We start from the raw sequence: 23,226 nt of genomic DNA on the forward strand, positions 1-23,226 counted from the left end.
TTGCCGGTGTTTGGTTTGTCCGTTCTGGGCTACAGTACAAACATGGCCGTGCAACATGGCAGCCTTTGTGGAAGATGGCTGCTCCCTATGTAGATATAAAAGGCTCATTTTAAGGTAATGAAAACAAAACAGTTCTTATTTTCAGGTTATTATACAAAGAAAGAAAAAAGAAAGAAAGAAAGACAGAAATCCTTGCACACTTAAGTAGTGGCAGAATATGCAATCAAACATTGAAAAAAAGCTTCTGCACTCTGTCTCACTCTACAACAACTAACTAAACTACACTAGACAGTGTGTGGGAGTTTTTTTGATCAAATAGGTGATTATACACTAATTAAACATTATGAATATCATATTCAATATATTCCAAGTCTGTTCTGCTAGATGCCTCTAAATTCTACACACTGCACCTTTAAGACTTCCATGGCTACCAGCAAATTTGATGCGACTGAGGTGCTTCTTCATATATATATGTATATATCTATATACATATATATGAAACCAAAAAATATGAGGACATACTGTGATTTACAGAGCATATGGATGGTAATTTAGGTAATTAAACACATTATATCACGTTTGTTTGATCTGTACACATTGTTAAAATAACCAAATGTTTTACATGAAGGTTTTATTGTCACTGCAATAGTTAATTCATGTAACTGCAACCACAACTTTTTTACATCACTAGTTGTAAACACATTACACAACAAGAATGCTTTTTGTTTGTAACATGATTCCTATCATTGACACTGCAGCATCTCATCACACAGATCTATAAATCACCCTCCTGGCACTAAAAGCAGAACTGCAGTAATTCATCAGTTTAACACTAAAAATTAGACATAGCCGTTCTCTCTACCCACTTTGAATTTCAAAGTGGCAACATCATGTAACAAAATGTAAATATCACATATTTATAAACAATAAAATTCCGTCTTTTTTAAGCAATTATTATTTATTCTGTCACAGGCAGAAAACTCATATCAGTCTGAACAGTTGTGTGTTTCAGATTTTGAGAACTCACCCAGCTGTCTTTGGTTTGTATTTTTTTTTCTCAGCATCTCACCACTTTAATTCACATTTCAACACTCACGCTCAGTAAAATATATGTCTGTGTGATTCAGCATATGTCTGCAACAATAACATATGGCATCTGGTTATATGTGGAGCTTGGGTTTCTGCTTGTCCCGATGTAACATTGTTTTTACAGCTGTTAAAGACATCATGCAAAAGGAGGACAGACATACCACACGTGTTTTTCAGCTTTGTGACAATGTTTGTTCTAATTGTCTCCATCCTTTTTCCTGCTTCTCTCATATTCTTCATTCTTTCGCCCCCCCTCGCTATTTCCCAACCCGTCTTCTCCATCTCCGTCTATCCCCCTTCTCTCAGACCTCGCTGATAACCTGGCAATGGACGACTTCACCTTCCAGGAGCAGCTGCTGACCCCTCGGTTAGCCACGGCCGGTGTGGGAGGCGTCTCCTCACCTGCGGCTCCGCTGTGGAGGAACTACCTGGTCCTGATGCTCCCTGCTTTCCTTCTGCTTTGTCACCACTGACCATCTGCCCTGTGCACTCACACACTCCCATCACCTCTTCTTCCCCCAGGATTCCATACAAACTCTGTGGAACGTGATAAACTTTTTTAAAGCTCTGGTTCCCGATGTAAAGTTCGGTGGCTCATCAAAGGAAGCATTAACAACCAGAAAATGCCACTTTGTCTTTATCTGTCTCAACAAGAACCTCTTCTGTCTCTTTCAAAATCTGATAAAAATCACTGGATGTTCTCAGTAAACCAATTAAAGCACACCAGATAAACTTAAGGCATCGTGTAAATAAAAAAACTTGCCCTCTGGTCCACTCTCACTACGGTTATCCCAACATTTGTGCCCTTCAGCACCTCTCCCTTGTGCTCTCATACTGACTTCTGGGCCCTCATTAGAAAGCTTTGTCATCGACCTCCAGGTGAGGAGCTACTTGTAAAAGAGACGCATAACAGACCTTTTTAAAATGCTCCGTCTCTCAGTATGCACTGAGTGTTATCACCCTGCAGGAACAAACTGAAAGAAAAAGAAGTCGTCACCCTCTGCAACTCTTCTCCTCGGCAGTAAATGAACTCCTGCCAGGACTGACCATCAGCGGGGGAGTTTTAGTCAACTCACAGACTGAGGTGAAACCCTCATATAAAGATGCACTGTACCTTGAAATGCTCTGTTAGTACTAAAATCTCTCTTTTCTCTCTCATTGTGTCCTAGCTAGATACATTATTTCAGACCGATTCCCTCAACTCAAGTATCACTCCAACTGTCAGTGTTTGCTTTACTTTGTAATGCTGGTCCCTTTTTTTTTTTTTTTTTTTACAGTAACAGCCGTATAGTAAAAAAATATTCAAGGGCTATCATAAGAGTATAACTCAGCCTGATAACTGTACATATGTATGTTTCTCTGTGTTGGTGCCAACAAACAAAAATATGTTGATTTGCAAAATTGGCATATTTCACATGATATTGGTGGATTGAAATATTGGCTGGACTGTGAAGCATTGCTGCAAATTTCTAGCTTATTGTTTAGCACTGTGGGTAAAACAAGGTGTAATATGAACTGCAAATATGTATTAAAATGTATGTAAATTAATTTTGTTATGTTGGTTTGCACTGGGCTCCTATTATTTATTTATGTTTTTTGGGTTTGTTTTTTTCAAAGACACATGGCACATGTGTGATGACACAGATTAAAAGCTCAAAGTGTATCTGCTGCTGCTGCCACCCAGCTGACTTCACAGCAGTGAGTGTAGTCTGTGCTGCTAGCAGATCATTTAACTGTGTAAGGAATAACAATAAGAATGGCTCTGCTGCATTTAGGTGTGCCAGCAAGTCATGTCAGTGAGCCACCATGCAGAGCACCAGGGCCTCCACACTGGTATCTTTAATTAGAGTTATTTGTCATGAGAAAGATCCGTCAAAAGGCCGGGCCAATGTTAGACCAGAGGTAATAATTCAATGACTGCTAACATGTTTCTTTAATTTATTTTTCCAGTTGCAATGTTGTTGGGGAAAGTAAACTGTAAAATAAACTCGCACCATGTTTTACTGTTTTGTGTCAATGCAACATGTGTGTATGTGTGAATATTAACAACATAAGACACATATGGAAAGACTTAACATTTTCAGTATTTAATTATTTTGATTCAAAACAGGATATTACATACAAGACATGGTGACTTTGCTCATTAGACAAGAATATCATTGTCAGATACATTTTCTAACCATGTAGACACATATTACATGGTATGTATGAGTATAACCTGTTTACTTTAAAGGGTGACCCCACCTTTCAGGTCTTTTTATTTTTGACATTAAATATTCACAACTAACATGTAACACTCAAAATCTCACTTTTAGTGGTTTAATCAGATTTCATCACACTTAAAGTCAAGTTTTCGCTGAATCCTGATTGGTGCACAGTAGTATGTGACATCACTTTTCCCCCACCCACTTCAAACCAGTAGGAAAAGCACAAGCAAATATACATAAATACATAAATCTGTTAGTTGTAATAATCAAAACTGCTCCAACTTTAGCTGGAAATATTGTATTTAGTACCATTTTAATTTAAATCAGGAAACCTCCACTTTTTTAACCCTCTCACCTAAAGAGTACCTCCACAATACATCCTGTATGGAGTATCCAAAAGTGTCAAGTCAAAAGCTACTGGACTTTTTGGAGATTCAAGAATGTGGATGTGTAATTTGTTTATACCACAACCTGGATGACTGAGAATCCTCACAGATGCACCCACCTCTGTCTGACTTCACACCTGACCGCACCCATCATTACAGAAGGGTGTGGTCTGCTGAGCTTGTGGCTGACCCCAACTGTGATGTAGCATTACACAGTTCCTGTACTGAAACCGCTAAATGGCAGCACAGGCTAAAAATCGCCTGAGTCTTACAAATGTGGTTTATGTTTTTTCTTGAACAGCAGGTCAAATGTATCTGAGGTCATGTCAAGGTGTATCCATGGCAGCAACGCAGAGATCCATGTCAAAAACAACAGTGATCTAACACATCAGCAGTAAATGTTAGGTTTTGGTGTCAGTTCCTCAGAATCAAAGGCTAGAGGCTTCTTCCTAGTCTTTGCACAGCTTTTAACTATCAGGGAGTGATCCATTGTACAAACAACAGATGCCACTTTGTACACCAGCAGTAGTCCCTGTAGAACACATTGAAATGCATCTACAAGAGTTGTATTGTGGGTAAAGGGCATGACTTGTTTTTCTTGAGTAGAAGAACTCATACTTTATTCTATCCACTGACATACAGTGTTTCATTAGTAAATTGGGAACTCGCAAGTCCTGTACTACTTATTGATTAGCTAGGTTTCACTACTCACTGTGTTTTCCTGACATTTTCTCAGTTTCTCTTGTTGCTTTTTTTACTGGGTTCTCTAGTCTAAATGGTCAAGATATAAAAGAAATAATTATTTCAACAAGTCTTAGCCATAAGCACCTATCAGGACTTCATGGCAGATGTTGCTGATACTAAGAAAATATAGATTTTTGTTAAAATAATGCTAAATTCCTTCTGATATCTATTAAAGCCCCTATGTGTAGATTTTCTTATGTGAGTATAACATTTTGTAAATTATTCTGATAACGTAAGATTATTTGTGGAATAAAGTAGAAAAATGTCTCTGATACTACCACCAGGAGGTGCAAAATCAGAAATGTTCAAACTTGACACATAGGGGCTTTAATTAGCTCGGTCGCACAAATGACAAACCGCATCTCCGGAAACAATTGGCCAATCAGAGCTTATTTAAACTTAATTAGGATTAAGAATGAGAACATTTTCTTACACAGCTAGCTAGCTACATACTGTACAGTCAACACATAGCAACAGAAAAACTGTGACAACCGTGGATGAGAATGACACAGCTGCACAAATTATTGTAAATGGAGATTACACATTTTAAATTGACTTACTTTTAGATCAATGTGAACAATTTTAATACATAGACTTGTCTCCGATTTATTAGGGCAAAACCAAAAAAAAAAAAAAACCCTTCAAACAAGAAATCGGCCAATGTGAACATCGTATATCTGCTGCAATGAATGTATTTTACATTGTCCCTGTTAAAAGATAAACAAAAAAATAGATTAACTGTTTCAGCTTTCCAGACAGAAATAATATGTGAACAAAAAGCTAACAAAGTGAGCTGGAAAAAGAAATAACACATCAGAAGATATCTGCTGAGGCACCTAGAACGTCACAGATTTGGGTATTCAGTTCTTTTTTTTCCTTTAAGAACAGAAAAAGGAAAAAAACTAAAGAAAAAAAAGAAGTGAATAAAGTGAAAATGGATGGCATGCCTCAGACGTTATAAATAGGACATACAATGTTACAAGTATATATGTTACTTTATGTGCTTTTCACCCTCTGATCCACTTCAAAGCCCTCCATGAATCATATAATTTATGTGTCTCTGGACTGTGCTCGAAGTTCTCCGAATCCTCAAAGCAGCATGTGAATCATGTATGTTTTTTCTTGGATCTGTATTTCTCACTCCCAGCAGATGATGAACCACTCTGGGCATTAGATCTGCCCTGCCCCCTCAATGCGGGGTCTCTCTACATTAAGACCTATTATTTTTACCCCTGGAGTCACCTTAACCAGGTAGCAGACGCTGACCCAATGCTAAACAATGTAACGAGGTTCATTAGCCCTAATTGTTTGTGTTTCGCCTCCATCTTTTAAAAGCATGTCAACTTTCCTAACAAGGCCAATCACTCACAGCTCCTCATGTAACACGCCTGTCATTGCAAACACACTTCAAGAAATGTGTGTTTCTGTGTCCTGGCACTCTGCTGTAACTTTTCACACCCACGCACCCTCTGCTCCCCAGATCCAGATAAAAACACCATTGTTATCCAGCTGTGCTTTTCTCTCCAGAACTGGATTGCAGCTTTTAAGATGGAAAAGAGAGGCTGATTATTAGGAGATGAGCAAACGCTGGCTGCAGAGAGAGAAGCAGTTAACCCAGGATTGGAGGAGGAGGAGGGGAGAGAGAGAGAGAGAGAGAGAGGGGGGGGGGGGGGGGGGTTATACTCTGAATGCTAATGCAAGGCTGGAGAAAGGGCAAATAGGCCTATTGAAATGCAGAGTTCACGTGTTTTCTTAGGGTAATATTGGGGTAATGTTGAAACAGCACGCATCATGAGAGTGAAAGGTCAATTTGATGTTAGTCAGCAGGAACAGTGAGAATAGCTGACTATCAGGAATTGTTGCATTTTCTGCCTGAGTGATTGCCACCTTATGAATATGGATTTCAGCTCTATTTCACGGTCACACAAAGATGTTCGGGCTTGGGTACCTTTACGAGCCGGAGGGGTCATCAACCGGTGCATATAAATTAAAATAACAATATAATTCAGGTGCTTCAGGGTGCATGAGCTCCCCAGTCCAGTCCAATTTTTACCAAGCTGGATGTTGAAATTCCTCCGCCGGAGTGAAAAGCTTGAGACATGTCACGTCATTCAAAGCTCATTCATGTCTAATTACCATGGCACTGGACCATTTTCTTACCTTTTGTTGGCCTATTGAGAGGAGCGCCAGGCCCACGCTCTCCCATGCACACAGCTCCAGCATCCTCCTCCTGCTCCTCAGCAACCCCTGGCTTCCCCTGCAGCAGCCGCAGTCACACGGAATGAATGGAGCCGCCTGAGGAATGTGGACACAAAAGGAGGAATGTCATTTTGCTGAGTGCTACCCCCCAAACTAATGGACGTGTGCGCACACACACACACACACACCACACAAGTCCAGGCATGTTTAAACACAGGGGGTAGAAAGTTTTATTATGACTTTTTCTTTTAATTAAGGGGTATTCTTACAGGACAAGGCTACAATCTGTGCACATATATCCCACAGATGAGACTTTCTAATAAACGGTTTTTGATATAAAATGATATATGTGTGATAATGGTTGAAGAGGTGTATGGTGCAATTTTACCATTTATATTTTTATTGATTTTGGCAAGTGTTATACAGGTAGGGAGATAGTTTAACGACTTCAGTTTCACATTGCAAGGAGGGCAAAGGTCAGAAGCATGACAGCAGATAAAAACAACCGCTGGTACACAAAGATAAAAAAGAATGGAGACGTGAACAGATATTCTCAGCAAGTAGAGCACAAGGATATGCAGGATATTAAATATCTGTTGAACAGATGACATCCTCGAAAATGCGATATTAAATATTTCCAAATGGAGGGACAAAGGTTTGAGGACCCATAGACACACATAGAGATTTAAGTCTAAGGAGAACTTTGCTGCTGTTTCGAAATAAACTGTGATGAATTTCTGAGTGATTTTTGGATCATTTCAACAGCAGCTGCTCAGAGGGTTTATGTCAAAAACCAAATGTACTGTGGTGATTTTCCTGTTCTGTATCAATTCTAAAACAATTCTGACAGTTTTATAAATCTCCCATTACTTTTTGTCACCTCTGTGTGCTCACAGAGCTTCAACATGCTTCCAGCAGACTGTTTACTGTAGTTTACAACACTGGACGCCCTGTGACAGGCAGGCAGCTGCATATTAAAAACACAACTGGCCCGTTGCTAACAGGACACAGCCTGACCTGTGTTTGTGTAAAGAGCAGGCCTGTAATTTTGACTCCATGGTTACTGTAACACTAGCCAGGTTTTAATCTGAATTATAAAAAAATGTCTGTGCCCACATGATTGTGATGTACTGTAAATGTCATGCATCAAATAGCATTCGCTAAACTATTTGTCAAATAAATGATGCGGTAACACAAATTCCATTTTCCCCCATGACGGACAACATTCAATAACAAAATATAGCTGTTTTCAACATGGGATGTGGGGGCCCTGCGGGGTCATTGATGTGTTTCCAAAGGGTCTCCAACAAAGCAATAGAAAGCACTTTATCTTCACTAATCATTTTATGTTAGGACAGTGAGAGAAACATGTGGGAAGTCTGTTCACTTCAATGGATTTTTATCTCCAGTGTTATCTCCACCCAGACAGTAAAAACAGATAAGAAAGCCCCCTCTAAAAACCCAGGTCAAATGGGGGTCTGCAATGAAAGAGATAGGTGATTTTAAATACTTATGGTTATATGATGTTTCCTTTATTTATGTCATGCGGAGCAATAATAAGTCATCATGATATGCCACAGGGTACTTCCACCTTTAGCTCCAGTCCTGATTTTCAACACTGGTTAGTGTTAGTCTAGACTCTAGACTCAAGACATTATAAAGAACGAGAGAGAGAGAGAGATCCAGAGTTTTAAGTCCCTGCTCCATGCTCCACCCCTGGTGTTCCTGCTTTCCAGGTCTTTGTCCCCGGAACTCGCACTCACTCCTGGGTGTCCACTAGGGCTTTTTTTTTTTTTTTTTTTTTTTTTGCATGCATGCATCTGGATCCCAGTACGACCAGCTATACAGTCCAGTGTCCTGTCCTACAGAAACCACGGCCCTCCTCAAGTTTGGAAAGAAAGAAAGAAGAAAAAACACCTTCCCGGCAGGCAGCTCTTTAACGCCTCCTCTCCTCCCGTGGTTTCTCCTCTCGTCGAGCTTGTGAAGCAGCAGTGTGACTCTGAGATTCTTGCCTGCAGTTTTTTTTTAAAGAAAACTTTTAAAGTGTTTTTTTTTCCGGTTCGTGTTTTACTTTTTTTTCGATTGAGGCTGGAACTCGACATTTTTCTTAAATATCCGAGCTGTTAAACGGACGAAGTTAAAGCAGTGTTTCAGGCTGTTTTTCGGTGTTTTTTTCTTTTTTAAATGTTCTTCTTCCCTCGAAGTTGTTGCTGCTGTGAATGAAGTATCTGTTGAGCTGAAGGAGCGTCTCCATGAGGAAACTCAGCGTGGGAGGCTGAAACTTTGTCCGAGCTCATACACACACACACACACACACACACACACACACACACACACACACACACCTACAGCTACCTGAGCGACTATCACTTGTTCGTACTCTTTGTGCTGGTTACTTTGTAGCTTTTTTTGGGACTGACACAAAATGAAGACGCTGCTGGTGCTGTGTGTGGTTTGCACGCTGGCCGTGTTGTCTGTTTCGGGCACTGAGGAGCAAAAGTTGAATAACTGCAACGACGTCCGCGCTGCTTATAGCTCCAAAGGCTTCAACGTCAACGATGTACCCAACAAAGGAATAAACGGTGAGTTTCACCTCTACTTTTTTTTCCTCCGGCCTGTTTTCTCTAACTTGGCACACTACAGTTACGAGCACAGGGGTTCCCAAACTGGGGACCGGGGGCTCCCTCATGGGTCGTCGAGAGGTCTCCCGGTGGTCATGAAGCTAATGTGAACTTTTTTTTCCAAAGATAGAAAAGTTAGCATAAGTCGTACTAGGTTAGCGGTTCTCAAAGTGGGGGTCCTAAAGGGGGGTTTCAGGGGGGGGAAGGGGGTTTATTTTCAGTATAGCCTACTTTCATCCATGAGTAACACAATGAATGTATGAATAGCTTGGTCATGGGTTTCATACATTCTCTGAAAGCAGACCCTGAGATAAAATCTTATCAAACGTGGGTCCATGGTCTAATTAGTGTCAGTTTAAAGGTTCCTTAGGTTGAGAACCACTGTAGTAGGTGATTACAACTTTTTTTGCTGTCCCATTGTTAGCTTCAGCCAGCTACTCTTAAGTTGTAACAGTTTTCCAGATGGTTTCCTTTAAGACAAGAATCTTCTCAAACTTGGGAGTGATTGGCATGAAAAAGTACCGGTGGACCTACAACAATCAGTTGAACTGTCACTTTTGGTTAATCGTGTGTTTTAAAGTTGCAGTACATGTTTTTTTTGGGGGGGAAGTAACACTGGAACGTCTGGGGATGTAAGCTTGAGGCAAATGTGTGGCTGGCACCAGTTCACTGCTCCAGTGGGTAAATATAGTCTTCATTTAGGAAATACTTGTAGGTAATTCATAACAATAAAGAGGTATAATCAACACACAAAGTCTGCTCTCCTCTGAAAGAAGCCAGGCCCTGTGTTTATTCCCAAGCTTCCTTTAGTAGAGACTCCTACGGCTGTGAAGTGAAGGCAGCCGGCAGTGATTTAGTAAACATTCCTGTGCATTGTGTTGAACCAGGCTTATGGATTTTTTTTTCTTCTTCTCTCTGGGTTAATTTGACTTTGTGGTTTGGACATTTTCAGCATAGGCACATGTTGTTCCCTTACATCTGCGTCTAGTCTGCAAGGAAGGATGTAATGCACCAGTGAAGACCCCTCTGTAATAAATAGGAACTGCTCCATTCATAGTCAGACAGAGGTGAGAAGGCAAATCAATTTAGCTAATAATGAGTTAAACCCGAGTAATGGAAACTTATGTAGGGGGGGTGGGCTTTTTACAGTGAAGGGCTTGAGGGGAGCAGGAGAAGGGGGTTGGGGTTTTGAAATTCCACTGTGCCCTGCATACTTTAAATCCCTCCCTTCTCTCCTTTCCTTTTCATTTTTATGGTGGTTAACATGAATATGCACACATATACTCAAACCCCCCTAAACTCAGGCCAGTTTGGCTGCCGGTGGTGCAGCGGCTTCAGCATGACGCTCATGTTTAAAATTATAGAAGTAGGTCATCCAGGCACGGTCACTGTCATGTTGGTGTCTTGTTTTCACTCTTTAAAAAAAAAAAGAAAAAAAAGAAAAGATATTGAATACAGATTTATTTCAGTAGACTGAGAATTTCCTCCTCTTACCTTTAACAGTTCCCTTTTTGACAATGTGTTCACATCGTTATTTTTACTGACAAGGGTGGCCAATGTATATGTCCTCTTTTTATTGCACTGAAGTCCTTTGATAAGTTTACTTTGCGTCGTCTTCTTTCTGTTCAGGTCACAAGGGCTCATTAGAATTTGAGTCGGGCGTAACTTTCAGAAAAAGGCAGGGGAACTTATTTTTTTCCTGCATTTCACACAAGTCTATAGCTCCTTTTGTTTTCTGCCTGTATGTCATTGTGATGCTAAATGTCATTGAGAGTACCCCAACATGTCTACATTGGTGGGATTTAATTGTCTTGCATCTCTGGGGTTTTGAAAGCAGGATCTGAATAAAGCCAGTTTTATTGTGCAGGTTTGTGTGCTACACACACACGTGCCTTCTCCTTTTACAATAGATTCCTGGTGTATGTCTGGGCCTTTTAGGCAGGGCTGACCTCAATGAGCAGCTCTTTGTCATTGATAGAGACTGAGATAATTGATCCATAGAAAGCAACAAGGTCTACTGTCATTAAAGAGAGTTGGGGGGTCTCCAGAAAGCCAAAAAAAAAAGCGGATACAAAAGCCCACGCACTCTCAATGTTTCATGTTGCTGTGGGAGAAATGGCTCCAGATGTGCAGTCTGATTGAACCTCAGTCATGTTTGTCGAGCGCTTCACTTTGCAACGGGTCAAACTCAAACATTAATTCTCTGCTTACCATAACAGAGTCTGAACTGGATGCGAGGGTGCAGAAAAGGTTAGACGATTAATTATGTGCATATGTACGTCACTGTTTTAGTTCCAGCAGTTAATAATCGAGGAAATGGTTCATTGGGAAGGGTTGTATCGCTGAAAACATCTGGAGAAGTTGAAATAGTCGAAGTATATGATGCAGAAGTTGCTGTAAAATACGGTTCCTCATAAGATTTGAAGTTGTGATGAGAATATTTCTACTAAAACAACGGCCTTTTTGATTTTTAACCGTAACTGTACAGACTTGGGTTGCAGACATACTTTAGAAATTATACAGCATCGTTGCCAGTTGTTACACAAGTCATTTCAGAAGTATTTACCTTCTTTTATACATGCATTGTAAATCAGATGGGAGTAATGGGGGGCTTATTGGAGACACGGGATTGAAAACTTGTCTTTCATAACCGCAAACATCATCTTGTTATTGTTGGCAGCGCAGAGATAAGGATGTTTGTTACCATTCACATTACTGACGGGCTTGGCTGAAGCCGGGCTCGAGATTTAATAAAGATGTTTTAATGCAGTAAAACTGAAATGGAAACCCTGAACGCTTCGGCACAGACATAATTAAGTGATAGAGAGAAACGGCAGGCTCATTTGGTAAATTCCTTGTTGATCCCATGGTATCAATCTTTTACCACTCACATGGAAACAGTTCAAAAAACCCAGTTTCCAAGTTTCATGTCTGCTGCGATGATGATTTGTTTAGGGCCCTGTGGTTGAATACTTCGCTTAAATGGCGAATAAATGATGCTCACACTCCTAATGATGACAGATTAATATTGTCAGTAATCATACGCAATGTCAGTGGCGGTTTTGCTATCTGAAGCCATCTGCTAATCGTAGGCCATGTTTATTTCTCTCAACAGTTCTACTTGATACTGTGCGAAATGTTAAAAGGTGTCCGCTAAGTGCTGCTCGGGCCGTTCCAACATGGGCGAGCTCTTAAAGCTCTGCCTCAAAAAGCGGAGCAGTTAACACTGACCAGATTGGTATTCTTCATGTCAAAGGCTACTCCTCGCTTCCCCCCTTTTTTTTCGCAGCTCTTCAAGCTAAATCTGTTTTGGTTTACTCTGGCAGTCGGGCTTGATGTCATGCTTCAGGTATGGGACAATGGCAGAGATCAAAGAGAAGAGGGTCGTCTTTTCCCCCCCTCCCCTCTCACTTCAGCAGGAGGAACATCCCATGCTCGTAATCAGTTCAGTGCATTATGACTCTGAAACTCAAAGCGCGCCTGACGTCAGTGCGATGGCCTTCTCTCGGTAAGCTTGAGACATTCTGCAGGCTGGCATTGTGAGGGGCCCTTTAGCCCGGTGGCAGCGTGCCCCGCATCAATACGGTTTGGGAAATAACAGGTTGTGTTATTGCAGTGACATTCAGCAGATAAGATAAGAGTGGGGAACTGGAGCACACATACACACACACACACACACACGGTCTGAAGGAGCCTTTATAGCTCAAAGGCCAATATTTGAGTCACTCTACACCAGAGAACTGTGGCTTAGTATTTAAACACCTCATAATAATTAACTAATAAACTACCAGCCAAGTGTCTTGCTTGCCTCTCAAGGTCAATCCTGTAAAAGTGCAAAAGGCTCTCTTTGTTTTACGTGAAAGACTTTGCGAGTCTTATCGTCAGGAGTCATTTTCAAAAACTGGTTGTAGAGAATTGCAGAATTCCTGTAGGTGCAATGTTTATCTGTCGCGATGTGGAACACTCATAAAAAAAGGTGTATGTATCATAATCTGCACCACATTGAAAGATTATATTATGATTATTGCATTACTTTTGCACTTTGACTTTTTAATTACATTACACACCTGCTTCTTCTTTCCCTCCTCCTGTTGGTCCAGTTTCGGAGGCCAAAAGTCCAAAATGTGTCTTATTTATTATTGAGAATTAGCTCATCGAGGGGAAAACCTGACATGCAGATAGAAAGTAGTGCATGTTGTTGGTGATATTTCGGTAACTTTTACAGTTACAACGGTTAAATGTTCTAGAAAACCCTGCAGTGACTTTTAATATAATGCATCATACACATCACAGGGCCCTTGTGTAGTCACATGAGGTCTGGATGTTCAGATTTATATTTAACAGCCCATGCTATCTAAGAGAAACATACTTAAAGGCATATTACGACTGGCAAAGGGTCAGAGAATTACAAGGTGGTATTAGATATGTGATCCTGTATAAGATGTTGACTTTTTAAGAAGATTTAGCATGAATTACAATCATTTAGTATCCGAAATTTGTAAGTGTGGGCTTAAACTGAAAGGTCAGTCTCTAAAAGCAATCAACAATCTTTCATATAAAAACTGGGTGGAAATAATAAGAGAGTAAAAAAATCTTAAGATCTTAAAGGTAAAGGTAATAAACCTTCTTTGTCCCACCTGTAGATATGGTACCATCCAATGCTAGATTTACACATGCACGCTTGACTCATGATAGTAATAAATAAATGACTCAACGCTTATCAAAACTACATGTAAGATTAGATTAAAGTAGACTTTGTATACATAAGAAGACACTTAAAAAACTATTACAGAAGTAGATACGTCAATGCTTGGATTAACGTTAAGAGATGAGCAAGGCTAAAATCACCCAGCAGCTTTAGCAGCCTGATTATGTCATCACAAATTCATACAGAATAACGTGGAAATTTGGATTGTTAAAGGCAAAAAAAAACTTTACATGGTCGTAAAACTTGCTGCGTGACTGCTCAGAGTCTAAACGAAAAGTTCTTTGGACATAATTTTGTCCCCAGAGGAATGAATTGCACAAACATTTAATATCAGTGATTGATTGGGAGAGAAAATTGAGAAAATCTGTGCGGGCTGAGATTAAATAAACACCCCGGCATTAAAGCCCAAGCCTGCACAGTAATCTCTGATAACATTCCTGAACGATGGGATAGACCTCTGCTGCTGTTCAGCCAACTTTCTAACACTTGATTTTCAGTCTCGTACGCCCTTTAAAAAAAAACATTTTAAAAGCAGGCGTTATAATTGTAGCAACAGATTTTGAATGTCAAAACACACTTTTTTTTACAACTCGAGGCTAGAATTGAACAATATAAACCATCATAGCAGATCTCAGGTGTTGGTTTGCCTGTATCTAGGTTAGATGAGATTCACTGTAATGATACAGCGACTGCTTTTCATTTTAAGGGCTGTACGAGTATGTCTTATAACTGAAGTTGAATTCAAGACTTCCAAATGTTGCAGGTGATACTCCTCCAGGAAACTGTTGATAGATTTATCAATAAATAGTGAGGACTTATTGGACGTGGGTCCTCTGTGGTCAGCGATATAGCGGCGGTTCCTGTTTTTATCTCCTCCCTGACTGTTAAGAGAGACTTTAGTATAATTGAGTTTCGGTATCATGAGGCTAATGTCTTCTGAACTCAAGGGGGGGGGAGGGAAATGGGCTGCAACTCCCAGCGTCCAGATGAGCCTGAGGAAGGGGGAGGGTGGATGGATGTAGAGAGGGGAGGGCGTCTACACGTGCCTGCCAGCTCGCCGGTATCTCGCCTCCGCTCTTATCAGCTTCCTGCGATCACAGCGTGGCAGGTCTGATATCAGCGGCTCTAGTGGTGCCCCTGTTCTGCTCTGCCAACAACAGCTGCCTTATCATTGGTCCAAAACAAATCAGTTCATCACATAACCTAGAAAAAAAAAGAAAGAAAGAAATGCACACGGAAGTAGTTGGAGCATGGCACTGAAAGTACCTGGTTTAGTCTGTGCGTGGATCCTATCTGACGGATGAAGAGATTTTGTCATTCTTAGACCTGATTTGGGTTTTTTTCGGGGGGGGGGGGGGGGTTTGCTCTTCAGCATGGAGGACTGTGGAATGTTAAGTTTTTCCTCTTACGCTCATTTAGTATTCTCCGAGTGTAGCGCCCATTCAATCGCGGTGTGTGCGCCTGTGTGTGTGTCGACGGAGCGTCCGTAATTCCATCTCTGCATCTTTTTTTTTGCTTTGGCCTGAACCCCCCCCCCCCCCTACACACCTCCCTCAAATGGCCAAGTGAGCGACAGATCAGTGGGGGGTGGATGCTGTGTGTGGGAACAATTGAACACCCCCCTTTTAGGCAAGTCTGCCACCCCTCCACCCCCCTACCACATTCCACACCGGACCACCAAGACCCGCAACACAGGGAGCCCCGGAGCTGGGAACACACGGCAACAAAGAGAGAGCACTGGAGGGACTGACTGAGGCATACAGACAGAGAGAGAGAGAGAGTGAGGGGGGATTTGACTGACAGGAAAGACTTTTGTAGCAGGGCAAGTTGAACTGAATATCCAGGAGGAATGGTGGGCCAGGGCTGGAGCCAGAGAGCAAGAACGAGTGAGCATGAGTGTGTGAGTGTGTATGACACAGGCTAAGAGAATCTGGGGAGGTAAGTGGATGCATGCATGCACTGTGACTCATCTTCGCTCAGCCATACAGACACGTACAGAGAGAGAGGGAGTACACGTGTCCGTGGAACACAACACAAAGTTTAACAAAGATTAGAAACCACAGAATACATTTATGTGGGTCGCCGTCTGATGCAAAAATGTGAGAAAACGCTGATCTGGCTTTGTGGTTTTCCGTACTTTTTGATAAATGAGAGCGAGCGGGCCCCTGAAACTCCTTGTTAACACGTCCTGTTTGCACACTTTAAAGTTCCCCCTTCTCTGTCCCGACTAACATATATCGGTTCACCCCCCCCCCCCCCCCCCCCCCCCCCTGCCCCTCCTGCTCACTGCTCCTCAGCACAGCAGCTCCTGTGGGAGGTTTTGTTTTATTTCTTCTCGGTCCCTGTGTGGTTTCCTCTTGTTTTCACCATGTAGTGGTCTACTGGTATTCCCCTGCCCACCGAGCCCTCTCTTCGTGTTGAGCCCTTTCACGTTTCGTCAGAATTTTTCTACATGACGAACAAGCCGAAACTAGACCGCACCGCTTGTTAACACACATCTCCCTTGTAACTTTGATATCGCTTCTGACTGTTTCAGAAGGCAACAGTAACAATTTTTCACCTCCCGATGCAGAGTGCAGAGGAGTATTTGGGTACACACTTTTGTATGATGTAGAAAATCTGAAAATGTTTAAAAAGCACATGATGTTAGATGAGGTGACGGTACAGTTGAGGATATTTCTGTCTTGAAACACATCATTAGTTGTTTTCTCTGATATCTACTTCAGCATTTTAGACAAATAGGGGCTTTATCAGATCAGCATATGCCTGTTCAGGATGTGAGTATGTTGTTTTATCAGAGCTACTCCTACGCGTCCTACAGGGTGAGGTTTTTAAACACCTCTCCCCCCCCCTCTCTATCTTTTGACTCCTTTGGTTGCTGAAGGTTTTTTTTTTGTTTTGTTCCTCTGATATCCGAGCTGCCGTGCGTCTCCTTTTGTGTTGATCACCTCGCTGCTGGTGTCATCCAGCCAGCTGTGAGGAGTGTGGCGAAAGGGCCGCAGGCTCTGATCCCAAACTTCAGGAGTGGAGTGCGAACCCCTCTCTCACCCCGACACGACGAGACTCCACTCCGCTCACTTCACTAAAGTCATCGCGCTGCCAGCAAGGGAGTGTGGTTATGATGTAGGTGTAACTCAACCAAGGTTAATTGATTTCCTATGAAGCCGCGGTGGGCTTGATGTCCGTGTTGATAGTCGTGATCATAATTAGGATTTGTGCGAATCGCCAGAGGCCCGTGTGGTTAGGGGAGAGCGGTGAGGGAACCAAGCCAGGGACTGGTCTGGGTGTTTTGGGCTGAAACCCCAGTGCTGGGTGCAGGCCAGATGCGCTGTAATCCCTGCTAATTACTCCCAAGGCCTACATCAAGACTCCCACTGACGGGGCAGTCACTCACACTTAGCTCACTTTTCCAAACTGTAGTTAGCTTAATAGGTTTCCTAATATTTACCTAATCCCTCTGTGTGCTGCTCACACTCAGATTTATTTAAATATAAATGATATTGTTAAAGAGTTTCTTTCATTTTTTACCAAAGCCCCTTTTCTTCTGTCAGACATAAAAGCAGCGGGGCAGGTCTTTTGGCCGCCTGGCGTAGCTCTGCGAATTTTGACTGACGAGTTGATGCCATGTGTTAAAAGCAGGTCGTCAAAATTTCAAAATCTAAAACACGAAGAAAATGATGGCAGACGTCCTGCTGGCTGAGGGCCTGTAAGTGAGGGAGGAGAAAGAAAAGAAAAGCACACACAGACACATACACACACATGAAAGCAGCGAATACTTTGTTAAATGATGTTTCCAAAGCTGCAAATCATTTGGTCAGTGTGTTCTGAGGGGCGGTTTTCTGCTGGCAGGAAAAATTAGTCGTTATGTGGGAATGCGAGCCGAGCCGACGGGGGTTTGAAATATACTGCGCATCGTCGGAACGGCAAGTAGCGATGATTCAGAGCAGTCACATTCAGTACATATCATCAGGAGCGCGCCGAGGCATCCATGACCGAAGCCCCATTAAACCATTGTACCGTAGACTCTTTAGCCCCCTTTTGACAGCCTGCGATGAGGGGTTCTCTTCCCACCGCCTACGCCGGTGTCCTGTTTCCTAAGGCCCAACAGGTATATCAGAATCTTTGTTGCCCTTTTGTAGCTTTGAGCTTCCAGAAACTTGATCTTGTACCTGACCTCATTCTGCCTGGGGGTGCGGGGTGGGGTGGAGGGGCGGGGGGCTTCGCCAGGCCCCGTCCTGCCTCAACATCTGGTGGACCTCAGCTGCTTTTTGGATGTCTGTTATAAACATTGTCAAAGAGCTGCCTGTCCTTAGGAGGGGTTCGCTGGCTTTTACTGGCAACGACCAAACGTATTGTTTGTGCGTCGAATCTTTTAAAAGCTCTCATATGTTTCAACAAAGTCGGATTTTTTGGATTCTTTTCGGCAGAGCTCTGATGGGAGGGGTGTCGTGATTTGTTTATGTCGAGCTCGCGCGCACAGGGCACAGAGACAGGTTTTTTTGTTTTTTTTCGGAGTGTAAAACCTCCTTAGATAGTCTAGTGCGTGGCTCTCGAGCAGTGTCTCAAAGAGGAGTTATTAGTAAGCTCAGCAGTAGTGTATCAACAGTGTTTGCGCAGGCTTCCCTGGTAAAGCACTCGGCCTTAAGTAGAGTGTTTTTCATCTCCTTTTTTAAAAAAGTCTGTTTTCATTTGTGTGCCATGAGTCAGTGGAAAGATGGAGGGCTGGTGTAGAGGGACACGCCAGGAAGGTCTTTTGTGCTTTTTTTTTCTTCTTCTTCTTCTGCTTCTTCTTTTCTTTTCTCCTCCTCTTCCCTTGTGATAATCATGCTGTGCTGTAACATGTCCTCACTCCGTTTGTCTGCAAAACCTCTGCCTGTCTCTGCAAATCTTAAACATAACACAGTCTCCCACTCTCTTTCATTTACTCGCGGTCACACACACACACACACACACACAGACACAGACACACACACACACACACACAGACACACACACAGACACAGACATACGCACCCGGCTAAAGAGTCGAGGTGGAATCTGTAGTAAAAAAAGCGAGCAGATCAAACACACGGCAAAACTCAGCGGCTCATCAAAAGGCACACATCACCTGAAAGAAAGATGTGGAAAGGGTGAAAGATTAGACTAGTTGTTAAGGTGAATCATTGCCTCCAACTCCCACTGATAGATGGGGCCGTCTCTTTAAGAAGAGAGTCCCAGTAGAGTGATGGTAGCAAGGAAAGTGTCATGTTTTTTTTTTTTTCCTTTTGTGTATGAAATAGGGCAAAGCAATATATCAATACTATATCAATATCTGATTTTTAAAGGCTGCATTACAGTGAACTGATGTCATTTTCTGAGCTTAACAGGCTGTTATAGCTGTTGTGTTATTTGCCTTTACACACTTAGTCAGTATATGCACATTACTGATGATTAGAGCACCAATAGTCATCCCTACAACATCGATATCGAGGTATTTGGCTAAAATGTCATGATATTTGATTCTGTCCAAATTGCATTAGTTTGAATGGACAAAAAAAAAACACCTGACATAGGCACTCATGTGAAAACCATCTGTCTGAATTGAGACTGGGTCTGAATGGCGGTCTAGCCAATCACCAGTGGTTGCTTTATTTATTTGGAAGTTAAAACAAGTTGCTAAAAAAGTTTGCATGTAGCGCACTATGAAACTGACCAAAATTCAATCTCACCCCCCCGAAAAAAAACCCCTCTAGTTTGAAGTGTGAATTCCCCAAAACTGTGTTGAATCACTCTTCAGAGTGTTGAAAGTTTTGACCTTTTCATTTATATGATGTCATTTCTTCCCTGCTATGTTTGTGTGTTTTTTGACCTCTGGCACACCTTGCTGCTCCTTCTTAGGGCCAAATACTAGCTGTCATATGTTTTCTTGCTATGAAAAGCATGTCGTGCTGTGTTTAAAATTGGCCAGTGACATATTTTGAGTAATTAACACAGTAGCAGATTTACTTAACTAGATGATGCTAAAAAATTAAAAAATACTCTCTACACAATAGTTTTTTTTTGCCTTTTTATTATGTAGGTGTTGAGCTCTCTTGGTTTTTAATGGCTAACACATGAACTTTGCCCAGTGTAGTTCACTCAACAGCCTCCACTCCCTCCTAAATTTCCACTCTGACACCAGGAAACCTCATTCCAAATACACAATCCGTGAGGTCAGAGAGTCAAACACAAGACATCATTTCACATAAAGTGTTAAGCAGGTGGACAGTCTGCGAACAGCCCCCCCCCCTCCCTGAACAGAAACAGTGGTTGGCATTTGGTTTCTGACTCTTTTTTTTTTCTTCTTTTTTTTAACGCACTCAGGGAAGTGCAGGAGCGAGTCGAAACCCTGACAAAGCAGTGACCTGGGAAGTGGTGTAGGCAGGGAGCTTTTGTGTGGGGAGACAAAGCCGGAGATGCAGGGCCGGGGACGGGGGGGAGAGGTGGGGGAAACAGACAGAGCGAGAGGCCAGGGCAATGTTGTGGAATCTCCCCAGGGGCTTCTGGGTAAATGTTCATGGATGACAGCGTTTTGGAATGTTCACAAATGGAGAGTTTTAATTGGCCAGAGGCCCTGACTGGTTTAGCAATCAGACTCTGGTGGCAGAGGGCTCCGATTTATGGATCCCAGTGTGTGCTTTTTTTGGGGGGGAGATTGTGCCTCAAAAATCATGTTGGAGGCTTGTTGTTTTTTTTTTGGCACAAATAAACATAATTAAAGTGACAAATCGTCCAGAAATAGGCTGCTTTAAGTGTTTCTATGGTTGTAAAGAGAGTTTTTTCCTGTGTTAAAAGCAGCAGCAGATGAGACATGAGATTGTAGTGAGTTGAAGCAGGCACGCTGTTCTTTCTCATCACACTCATGCCATCTCACAAGCAAATTTTGGCTGTTTGGTGTTTTGACAGCTGCGTCGCGGAAAAGAGAGATTTTAATTCCCGATTTATTTAAGGAAACATCTTTTTTTTTTTACGCCGACGTTATCCAAAAAAGCCCTGTGGCCAGGACCCGCGTCGCTGAAAATATTCACTCCAGAGAGTACTCCGCTAAACCAAAACTTCCTGCCTCATAAATGGCTGGCGAGCATTGTTCCTAAGCGGAGTAAATCTCTCATGTCACAAGCGGTGCGAGTGTTTCCTGAGCTCTCCACTACTGAGAGGCTTCCTCCCAGTAGTGGACCCGGGTTTTTTTATTTATGGACGTCGCCGACGGGTCCGGGCCAATTGTTCTTTTTTTGCATTAACCTCTAACACCTCCGGGGTTGAAGCCCGATTACAGGTCAGCTCGTATTAGCGCGTCCCGCTTGCCATGTGAGGCTTTTTCTCATCAGCTGACAACATGCCGAGCGACAAACAAAGATGGATCCTGCATTTTATGGTTGATGCAAAGTCAGATGCATCCTAGTGTCAGCTCTTTATTAGATTAGAATGAGGTCAGATTGAACTTTATTGTCCTTGCACACAGTATACACAGGTGCAAAAGGAACAGAGAGGAAACAGTATAGTAGAGACAGTAAGTAACAGAATATTCCTGTGTACAGCCATTATACACATCAGCTGTTTGCCCTTATGCTGCAGCACGCTGCTGCTCTCGAACACTATATTATTATGCATAATGTCAACATGTGCTCAATCTATTTAGCTACAGCCTTTATATATACTCTCCTATATTTAAATCTGCTTTAGATCTTCACAGAGGAAACGTTGCAGCTCTAAAACATGACCAATAATTTCATAACTGGAGAACATACAAACACAAGGAGATAAACTCTTCACTCTTTATTGTGGCAAATATACAGATGTTAAGGTTTGCCATTTCAAACAATTTCCTGTAAAAAAGATTTTACTACCTAACTTTTTAAATGTTAAAAGGAGTCGCCCTCCTCTCAGATCCATCCTTTTACAGGCTATGTGCTAGTTATGGCAGCGGCACAGCATCTGAGTCATGGGACGGCTGGAGCCTCGCGCTAAAAGTGGTTTCTCTCTCTCTCTCTCTCTATCTATCTCGCTCTCTCTCTCTCTCCATGCGAGCGTCAGCAGATCTGCAGTATGTGTAGTGGAACATCCTGCCTTTTGAAAGGAGATAGCTTCACGCAGGTCCTCAACATTTAAACGTCCTCTATGACACCTGTAAATAAAACCCCCTCCGGCTTCAAACGTTCCACCACGACAATTTTTAACTGTACTTTCTGTCCTTTTTCAGTACCAGTCGGCGCTCTGGGGTGCTGAGCGGCAGTTAAGTGCAACACTTAACATTAAAGCAAAGTTACAGACGACGTTTTGGCGTCGCTTCCAACCGTTTTATTCAAATACTTCAGTCAGATTCAGAAGTCTCCCTGCCAGCACATTCACCTCCTCTAGACTTTCTCTCATGAACCCGAGAGCTTGAAAATCATTATCGGTTTTGCCATAAACTTGTCATTACTCTATTTTTGTCAGAGGTTGAAGTGTAGAAACGGAGTAGGTGGAAGTATCGCCCCTACCCTGATTATCTCCATATGAACGGCCTTAGCTCTCTAATAATGGTTTCCGCTTACAGCATAACGTTATTGAACATTTTCTCCCTTTGCAGTGCTTCGGCCATAGCTCCGAGTACACCCATGTACACACACAGCGTATTAGTGTGTAAGATAGATTTATGTGAGTGGCTGTTATATTTAATATGGCTTTTAAAATGGAAGTGAAACAGTTGTTGCATTGTGCTTTTACAGTTTGGGGGGATTTTTTGGTCTTCTTTGGCTTCCTCTTCTCTGTATTATACACTGCATTACTTTAAGAGGGCCTGCTATTCTTTCTGCAGCCTACTTGGTCTGGAGTCCATGTATAAAGTTGTTGCTTTTGATTGACAGCAGATAAGCTACTGTCATCACCTAGTATGGTCATACTTTTTATTTTGAATTCACTGTGAAGTAGTATTTCAGTCGTTTTGGTAGCACCAAACAATGCATACTGACTTTTTCAATGATTTTATTTGACTTGACAGAACATTTAAAGTGTATTGCTCCTACTTGTGAAATCTGAAAGGTTGACCCTGTTTAGTGTGTGTGAGGGTGGTGGTTATGTTGTCTTCAGGTCATCCCCCGGTTTGGCTCCTGAGAGAGAGAGAAAAAAAAAGAGGCCGGGAAAATCTGGACGGGGGGAAAATGAACAAGACACACTTTCCCCTCTTTCAGCTACTGCTGGCACAGAGCCCCCCCGAGCGAGAGTCTGCGGTCGTGCCGAGCAGCAGCCCCGACGCGAATGTGTGGATGTTTGTA

General features: G+C 42.2%; 2 protein-coding genes across 2 annotated transcripts in view; both read left to right on the top strand.

Annotated features, from left to right (window-relative positions):
- Positions 1-3,092, top strand: part of gpc3 (glypican 3) — a 107,273-nt gene extending 104,181 nt beyond the window's left edge. Inside the window, exon 8 of the mRNA XM_062426285.1 lies at positions 1,396-3,092. Coding sequence (XP_062282269.1) covers positions 1,396-1,562 — 167 coding nt within the window. The 3' untranslated portion in view covers positions 1,563-3,092. The remainder of the gene's footprint in view (positions 1-1,395) is intronic.
- A 5,117-nt stretch (positions 3,093-8,209) lies between these two features.
- Positions 8,210-23,226, top strand: part of gpc4 (glypican 4) — a 33,408-nt gene continuing 18,391 nt past the window's right edge. Inside the window, exon 1 of the mRNA XM_062426286.1 lies at positions 8,210-9,207. Within this exon, the coding sequence (XP_062282270.1) occupies positions 9,051-9,207 (157 nt within the window). The 5' untranslated portion in view covers positions 8,210-9,050. The remainder of the gene's footprint in view (positions 9,208-23,226) is intronic.

The sequence above is a fragment of the Scomber scombrus genome, chromosome 9 (genome assembly GCF_963691925.1).
Source record: "Scomber scombrus chromosome 9, fScoSco1.1, whole genome shotgun sequence".
NCBI lineage: Eukaryota > Metazoa > Chordata > Actinopteri > Scombriformes > Scombridae > Scomber > Scomber scombrus.